This window comes from Scardinius erythrophthalmus (genome assembly GCF_964197995.2).
Source record: "Scardinius erythrophthalmus genome assembly, chromosome: 5".
Lineage (NCBI taxonomy): Eukaryota > Metazoa > Chordata > Actinopteri > Cypriniformes > Leuciscidae > Scardinius > Scardinius erythrophthalmus.
This window is the reverse complement of record NC_138225.1, coordinates 4,893,018-4,902,066: the sequence shown is the minus strand read 5'-3', so window position 1 is coordinate 4,902,066 and position 9,049 is coordinate 4,893,018. Positions and strand designations below refer to the sequence as shown.

General features: G+C 38.0%; 2 protein-coding genes across 3 annotated transcripts in view; both read left to right on the top strand.

The window, feature by feature from the left end:
- The first annotated feature begins 232 nt into the window (after nt 1-232).
- zbtb43 (zinc finger and BTB domain containing 43) lies at nt 233-4,507 on the top strand. Its single transcript, XM_081366225.1, has 2 exons — nt 233-329; nt 976-4,507. The coding sequence occupies exon 2, from the start codon at nt 998-1,000 to the stop codon at nt 2,273-2,275; it is 1,278 nt and encodes a 425-aa protein (XP_081222351.1). The 5' UTR covers nt 233-329; nt 976-997; the 3' UTR covers nt 2,276-4,507.
- A 1,910-nt stretch (nt 4,508-6,417) lies between these two features.
- Nucleotides 6,418-9,049, top strand: part of LOC308691447 (ras-specific guanine nucleotide-releasing factor RalGPS1) — a 165,540-nt gene continuing 162,908 nt past the window's right edge. Inside the window, exon 1 of one of the 2 annotated variants that reach the window (XM_081366649.1) lies at nt 6,418-6,665. The gene's annotated coding sequence lies outside the window, so the exon portion shown is untranslated. The remainder of the gene's footprint in view (nt 6,666-9,049) is intronic. The other variant, XM_081366650.1, reaches the window with a different exon arrangement.

The window sequence follows — 9,049 nt, the reverse complement described above, 5'->3', positions numbered from 1 at the left end:
TTTAATTTTCTTTTTCCTTTCTTTTCTTTTATTTTCTTATTTATATTATTCTATTCTATTCTATTCTATTCTATTCTATTCTATTCTATTCTATTCTATTCTATTCTATTCTATTCTATTCTATTCTATTCTATTCTATTCTATTCTATTCTATAAAAGAAAGTCAATCTGGCACCCTGCGGAAAGTAGGCGTGTTTGTTTACATTTCTTCCTGCGCCACGCGACTGTGCGTGATGACGTAAGCGACACGCAGCGCGCTCTGGCTCTCGGAAGAGAGAGAGGTGACAGGCTAGCTTTCATAAAACCGGAATAAAGTGATGCAGAAAACGGTAAGACGGACATTTTTATTACATCGCGAGTGAGGCAGAAAACTGTACTAAAATGTACGCGTCTTTTTCATGAACAACAATGTCTCTGTCGCTTGTTAACATCCATAAAGTCTGTTGATATGCTAACAGTATAGCAGGTTAGCCTGATCTCCAATGTAGAGGTGTGAATTTTGACAGTTCACGAGTTTAAAAGATCATAAAATAGTTTTCCTTCGAATACAAACATAGATCTTTCTTCAGGATTTTATTTAATCTTAATTTCATCTGTCCATGTGGAGGATTTTGACACCAGAAATAATGTCACTGTGGTTTTTGTAATCTTATACTTATAGTCCTCATTTACATCTCACCATATGACAAAAGAATCCCTAACAAAAAATGTTGACATGGAAACCATAGTTACCGACAAAATTAAACAATATATTAATATTTGCTATATAACCAAGTGATATATTGGCACCAAAAATACAGAGTTTGGCTGGACAATGAAACTTATTTATTTCTCTTTCCTGACTGTCCACAATCATACGACTATTAGCATTTTGTAATTTGCAAGTAGCATTGCTGTTTAACCCTTCCAGAACAAACATGCTGTTTAAGTATAGATGGTTCTGAGCAACACTAACCTGTCCTGCCTTCTCCTTAGAGCGTTTAACTTCTACACAACCATGGAGACCGATGCAAACTCCTTCCACGTGGAGTTCCCGGATTTTTCCTGCTCCCTCCTGAAGAAACTGAACCAGCAGCGGCAGAGAGGACAGCTGTGTGACCTCATCGTGTCCCTCGGCGGCCATCAGTTTCGTGCTCACCGCGCGGTTCTGGCCGCCAGCTCCCCGTACTTCTGCGATCAGGTGCTTCTGAAGAACAGCGCTCGCGTGGTGTTGCCGGACGTCATGCATCCGTGTGTTTTCGAGCAGCTTCTCTTGTCGTGTTACACCGGAGCGCTGTCTGTGCCGTCGGGAGAGGTGGTGGCCTTCCTCACGGCCGCTAGCTTCCTGCAGATGTGGCACGTGGTGGACAAATGCACTGAGCTTTTGGAAGTCGGGAATAAGAAAAACAGCGGCGTCGGGAATTTCAACCACGGATCATCTCCGAGAGGTGACGGTTATGCCACCGATAACGAAGACAACGTCCAGACCGCGGGTCAAGCGGAGGACCTAGTCGACGACGGCCTTTCGATTCCCGCTTTGGGAACAGGAGCGTTGGAAAGCGCCGGCTGCTCGTCTCCAGATGACCCGAGCAGCGAGAACGGGTCGGATGTGATGGAAAACCAGTGCTCGAGACCTGCCTATGTGCCGCCGAGCATTATGGGACACAGAAAGAAGGTGCACATAAAAGCAGAGAGGCAGAATCGAGAAGCGTGCCTGTTTGAACACACCGCGAACGACTCGGATGAGAGCGGTCACAATCCAAACGCAGTCGAGGATTGCTTTGATGAGAAATTAGTGGAGTGTTTGGATGGAGATCGCACTTACGAAGAGCCCTCGGACTTCTACGGATCCTCCATGGAGGGTTTTTCGCAAGCCGGAGACGAGCTCTCCAACCCTCCGTCCAAGGATGAACTGCAGCTAGAAGGAAGTGCAGATGTTTCTCAAGATGAGGCAGCGGTGGACGGTGGCCTAAAGGAGCAAACCTCTCACTCGGGGTTCGCCTCGGTGGTTTATAAGCTCTATCCGTGTCAGTGTGGCAAAAGTTTTACGCATAAAAGCCAGAGGGACCGCCACATGAGCATGCATCTGGGTCTGAGGCCGTTCGGGTGCGCCGTCTGCGGGAAAAGCTTCAAAATGAAGCATCACTTGGTGGGCCACATGAAGATCCACACGGGCATTAAACCCTACGAGTGCAGCCTGTGCTCGAAACGCTTCATGTGGAGAGACAGCTTCAACCGTCACACCTCCACCTGCGCAAGAGCCCAGCAGACCCGACGCGCCTCACAGATCTGCTAGTGGAGGAGCGAACCTCAGCGTGGAAGCATCCTTAACCAGAATGCCAAATTAGCTGCTGTATACAGTAGGAAGTTGAGTATTTTTTGGCTTTTATTTTATACGAGAACCTCTGGGAGTTCAGTTTAGGTCATTTAGTCAGGGCCGGTCAAAGGTTTGGAATAAATACGGTTTTGCAATGCTTTTAAAAGAAGTCTCTCCTTCTCACCACGGCTGCGTTTTGTCCAAAAATATGGTAAAACGGTTGAAATATTTGCCGAATCTGTTTTAAAATGTAATTTATTCCTGTGATCAAAGCTGAATTTTCAGCATCATTACTCCAGTCTTCAGTGTCACATGATCCTCAAGTCAAGTCAGCATAATTTCTATAGCGCTTTATACAATAATGCATTATAATGCATTTCGGCTGCAATTAGTTTAGTTCATCTATAAAGCAGCTCTGCGAAAAATGATGTCGTCGTCCAGCTAAGTTCAGTAAGTTCAATAATACTGTTGAATATTAAGAAATGAAGAAATGAGAAAACAAGATATGAAATCATTCTAATATGCTGCTCAAGAAACATTTCTTATGATCAATGTTGAAAACAGTTGTGCTGCTCCAATATTTTTGTGGAATTCGTGATGCACTACTGTTTGAAGTAAGAAAGGAATGCTTTTATTCAGCAAGGATGCATTAAATTGATCAAAAGTGACATTTATAATGTTACAAAAGATTTCAATTTTCTCAAGTCAAAAAACTCAAGTCAAGGAATCTTGAAGAAATGCATCACCGTTAACATAATAGTATTAATCAGCAAAAACTTTTAACAAGGACCCTAATTAATAATTGAGCACCACTAATTGATAAGTATTATCAATTAGTGGTGCTCAATTATTAATTAGGGTTCTTGTTAAAGAGCAGCAAATCATCATATCAGAATGATTTCTGAAGGGTCATGTGACACTGAAGACTGACGCTGAAAATTCAGCTTTAACATGTATTTCAGTAAAAAGAAGTTATTTTAAATTATAGTAATATTGAAAAATTTGAGTGTTTCTACTGTATGTTTGATCAAATAAATGGAGCCTTGGTCAGCATAATAGACTTCTTTTGAAAACGTTAAAAAATCTTAAATATTCCCAACTTTTGGTCCCTCAGAAAACCTATAGTCTTTCCTCATGGAATGATTTAAAGCAACATTAAATCAAAATGGACCCTTTTTACTTTCTTAATAGATGTTATTAAAGTGAAATTTCCTGTCGACTCAAATGCCATTCTAATGTCTCAGAACCGTGTGATTATTATATATCGGAAGGAATAATATGACCATATTCTACCACAGACACAAGAGCCTTGAATGCTGTCGTCATATTCAGGTTATATACGCCTCGCTAAGCGCTTTGGACTTGTGCTAAATTTTAACAAGGTGTTTATCTGGTGTAAATAGTAATATGCAGCATTATGCTGGATTTCATTTGCTTTGGTTGCGCTGGAGTTTGTGTTTTGGCATTAACTCTGTTGCTGATCTCTGTAATTTCACTGCTCAGCTGTAGCTAGAGCGCTCCAAATAGGATTTCACAGAGAACAGCGGTTGTTTCAGATGATAATCCGTTCTAATCCATGTTATGCTCCAAAAGTCAACAGATTTATTAGGAGGATTTAGAAAAGGAAAAAGTCAAATAAAATCGTACATAATGCTGCATAAATGGCATTGACATCTCCTTCTGCAAACAGTATTCCTGTGTGTGATGTTCATCTTAAGTCAAATGTTTTTTATAATGTGCCATAATTGTAAAATATTAGAAACGTTTGTGTCTGTACGAGTGGATCTCACAAAAAAACACGGCCTGGTCATATTTCATAAAACAAAAAAAGGGATATTTTGCATAAAATAATTATGCAACATTTTCCCATCCAATTCTTTTAGATGTTTTACGGTTTAAGTTGTTGGGAATTCTCAGTATTCTAAATGGGAATTCTCATTATATTCTCATTACTGTAATACAGGTTCATCTTTTTCAACGGTAGTAATTGTCTTTATGCAAAATATAACTTTTTTTTATCGCTTTGCTATTCATTATTTATTTCTTTTGGGGGTGAAATATGATCAGGACATGATCTTTTTAAAATGCATCTGTATTTACAGTATACTGAAGTGGATTTAAGAGTGAAAAATCAAATACAGCCACTTGTAAATATCAGTGAAATCAAACTGAGAACACATCTTTATTGTTTCACTACACTCACACACACACAAAAAAAACATTTCATGCAACATCAAAAGAGCACAAAAAGCAAACAATAAAAAAGTGAGAACTTTTGAAAGGGCTGTAAACCGGTTGGGTGTTTTCTTGTATTGCTTTAATAATCTAATGTACAGAATGTGCCATGAATGCATGGCTGGATGTCTGGTTTTCAGTAGTTTGGTATTACGGTCTGTTTGTGATTGAACTGTTACACCGATACCTCAGATGCTGTGGTATTTCGTAGTTTTAACACACAAATGAGCATGGATTAGAACAAAACGTGAGCTCATTTTATTATAGTTTTAGATCTAATAAATAGGGCTTTTCTTAGATTATTGAATTATACCTGAAAGTGTTATATGATGGTATAACACTCTTAAGAACATTTCAAACAGTCTTTTTGGCAATTGTCATTTGATTTTGTTCATTTGCAGTATGTAAATAGTGTTTGAATTGTTTTTTTTTTTTATTATGAATGTGCAAATTTCTATATGCCTCAAACAGAACAAACGAGTGACAATCATACAGGCAGAAACAGAACATGTAAAGGTTTTTGCCTCGCAGATGAAAATATGGCCATCATATAGAATTAAATAATCAATAACGTTAGGATCATCTTTTATTGTTGTTAAAGTCAGCCAAGACAGGACATATTTGTGGAAAAGAAAATTCAACCGATCTTTTATTGACAGAATTATATGGCTAATTGTGTAATCTGGTAAAAATGTATATGATTATATGTTGGTTTGTTTGAGTTATTAATTGGAAACGGTTATATAAAAATATATATTCTCCAGTGACCAAATTTTCGTAATCATTAGGCAAGGCTTTATGATGCTGGATGGATCACTACCTCAACAGGATTGTCATAATAATCTGTAATAATCAGAAAAGGTTTATAATCCGGGCGGCTTCATTTCCCACTTACGCTTCTGTTGTGTTTTCTTCTTATAGAAGAACTTTGTGAAACTTTGTGAGATTTGTACAAAAATGTGTTTAGCAATAAATGTTTTATTTGTACTGGAAATCCTGTTTTGTTGCACAAAGAGCTATTGTGTCCACAATTATTATTCATTTTGTATTTGAGTTGCAATGCTTTTTAATTTCAGGTGTCGGACAGTAGATGGCAGTCTCAACTCATGCATACAGATTACTATTTAACTATTAAGAACATTTACTTTTCCTGTGCCATGTTTATATATATGTGTGTGTGTATGTATATATATATATATATATATATATATATATATATATATATATATATATATATATATATATATATGTATATATATGTATATGTGTATATTATGTGTGTGTGTATATATATATATATATATTTTTTTTTTCATTTTAAATATATATATATATATATATGTATATGTGTATATTATGTGTGTGTATATATATATATATATTTAAAATGGAAAAAAAAAAGTATAAAGGAAAGATTAAAACACACACACACACACACACACACACACACACACACACACACACACACACACACACACACACACACACACTATTTTATTATTATAATGTAAAAACTACTAAGGAAAGAATAAATCACATCGATACTTTACAAACACAGAATGACTTCACTTTAAAGAATGCCTGTAAAGTTAAATTAAATAGCATCATAAAAATGTACACATTTTTATTTGTGATCTTGTGATTTAGTTAAGATTATAACAAGATTGATTAAATGTTAGAGTGTTAAATTACAGGACATCAGGAGACAGAGGAAGACATCACTACTGTTCAGATGCACCTGCGCGTCCTCTTCAAATTCACATAGACCCGGTGCTTCAACGCGATTGGCTAGCGCTCCGTAGGGGGCGGGGTTGTATCTTGTTTAACGCGTGTGATTGGGCAGTTGACCTGTCGATTAGATCAAAGGAACCTACCTGACACTTCCTGCCCATGAATGTTTCGCTTGTTTTGGCAGTGTGATATTTGTGTATCTCTGCCATGTTTGTGTACATCTGTCGCAAGTGTATTTACATTTTTAAACGCATAACATCGTCTTGACGCTCTGGAATAATAACCATACGCACTATATTGGATTATATGCGCAGCTGAGCCCGTTTAATGGATGACTGGAGGCAGAACGTGATTGTTTCTTCTCATTGATCCAGGATCATACAGTAGCCTACAGATATATAAGGTAGGCGAAGCAAATTTTCATTTGATTAATTGTATGGATGGGTCGATGGAGTATTGATTAGAAACAGTCTGTGCACGTCATTCATTAAGACGGGTTAGTAAAGGTGAAAGGTTACAGCCCTGTGCGCGTCACCGCGGTGTTTGTACATGTTGCAAGTTGCGCGTATGATCAGGCGCGCGCGCGCGCATGAGACTCAAAATCATAGTTTAACCCATCAGCTCAATTCTGTCATTTGTAATCTACATGTTGTTTTTTAATATCTTTGAAAGCTGTAATGATAATGAGTTTTGCAATATGTGTTTTGTATCATTTGTAATGTCATATAGTGAGTATTTGCGTGGCTGAGATTGTAATATCTCTGAAAGTAGGCTATAAATGCACTGTTTTAACTTCTGGTATTTCTTTAAGATGATATTGTATTTCTTTCTGTATTTTAAATGTTTGGAGATGAAGTTAATATAGGCTATTTTTTTATTTTTTTTTATTAACAAGTTATTTTGCATGCAATGCAACGCGAGTTTATTAATGAGCTTTCACATAGGCTATAGAGTTGTATTGCTGATATTGATTATGTTTTCACAGATATTACAGTGTCTTTGTTTATATGTAATATTAACAGATAATGCAAATCCCACATGCTTCATATCTCTGGTTGGTCTGTTCAACAGTTCCAACATTATTTTTGTGTGTGCGAGATTTAGGTAATTTCAGTAGGCTATCAAATAAGCTTTTTGTTGTTGAAAAAGGCATTGTTTTCCCAGATGCCTGTTATACTGCTTGCTATACAATTCACACACTTGCAGTGCAGGCAATGTGAGACGTGTGTAATTGATCAGGACGAAACTAGGAGTAAGTGAGAAGGAATCCAGCAGATCTGATGGCTGAGAGCCAGAGCATTCCTCGGCCCAGGAGCCGGTGTAGTATTCAGTGTTTGAGCCGAGTCTCTGATGTGTTGTGATGCTGGCCCTTACACTCGTGAGTGCGGGTTTAGGTGACCAGGCCAAACGTGAACAACCTTGCCATCATAAGCAGATGTCATCAATTTTAGTTTCTTCTGGAAAGGTTCAAAGTCGTATACACCTAAAAAGGAAAGCGCTGTCACTGTTTAGTGTTTACTCACCCTTATGTACATCCAAACCTGTTTATCTATGGAACGCAGACACAGATATTTTTCAGAATGTTCACTGTACTTTTTCTTTTGTCTGTGTACTGATTTTATATAGCTAAGACTTCATATGCAAAATCTTCTAAGTTCATCTGACATTTTTCTTTTAAATAAGCATTTTTATCAGGCTCCTATGTTTCGGTTCAGGTAATTCACTTTAATGAAAAGTTTATTAGTCAGTTATTAAAATGCCTTATTTTCAAAAGTCATGTCACTGATAAGGGTAAAATTAAAAACATAAAAATGCTAATCTAAAGAAAATGTCATATATAGGCTATACAGTATACATGCATGCATACATACTATGACATTTGGTCGAAATAACAAACAAATAAAATATGCCATGTTTTTAGTCCTTGAATAATGCAAAGAAAACAAGTTCATATTTATTTTTAAACCACACAATACTAATGTTTAGGAAATCAATATTTGGTGGAATAATTCTCATTTCCACGAATCACAGCTTTCACGTGTCTTATCCTCTCTAGTCTCTACCAGTCGGTCACATTGATTTGGGAGACTTCATGTCTCTCCTGCCACACAGATTGAATCAGCTCGGCTCTGTTGGATGCTTGTGGCCATCCGTCTCCTCCTTCCTCTTGATCACATTCATGAGGTTTTCCGAGGCGTTCGGGTCTGGAGATCGGGCTGGTCATGCTAGGCTCTGGATCTGGTGGTCCTCCTGTCTGAGTGGCATAGAGCAAACAAACACTCCTCAGATTTGGGGAACATTGTCAGAACAGAAGGACGCAAGGGTCACCTTGTTTACGGCTTGAGTCACGCATTAATAAAGACGGATCAGCCTGATTCATGTTCTTCTCTTCTATATGAGCTTTGCTCGTGTAATGGTTAGACTGAGGCCTACAACACACAGTCTCTCGCGGTTCTGAGTCGGGCAGATCAGACTCATGACTCAAGACACGTACAAGGACATCCTCTGACAATCCAACTGTTTGTAGCAATATGCTTATGCACGTATGCTTGTGAAAGTGAAACTGATGACATTTCATACGTCTATTTGCTTGCTTGTTTGTAATCAATATGATATTAAACGAACGCAGTGCAGTGTCAGTTATTTGACAGCTCCAGGTGTTTCTCATTGTGTGCTGTTATGTCAGAGCCACATATCTTGAGATCCACATGAGATTTGTGTGTGTAGAGTTGCAGTAGTTCAGCGGGGGGGAAACGAGGACGCCCCCCCCCCCCCCCCCCCCCGCAG

What these genes read in the sequence shown, in the direction of transcription:
- zbtb43 (XM_081366225.1), top strand. Translation starts at nt 998, where the DNA reads ATGGAGACCGATGCAAACTCCTTCCACGTGGAGTTCCCGGATTTTTCC.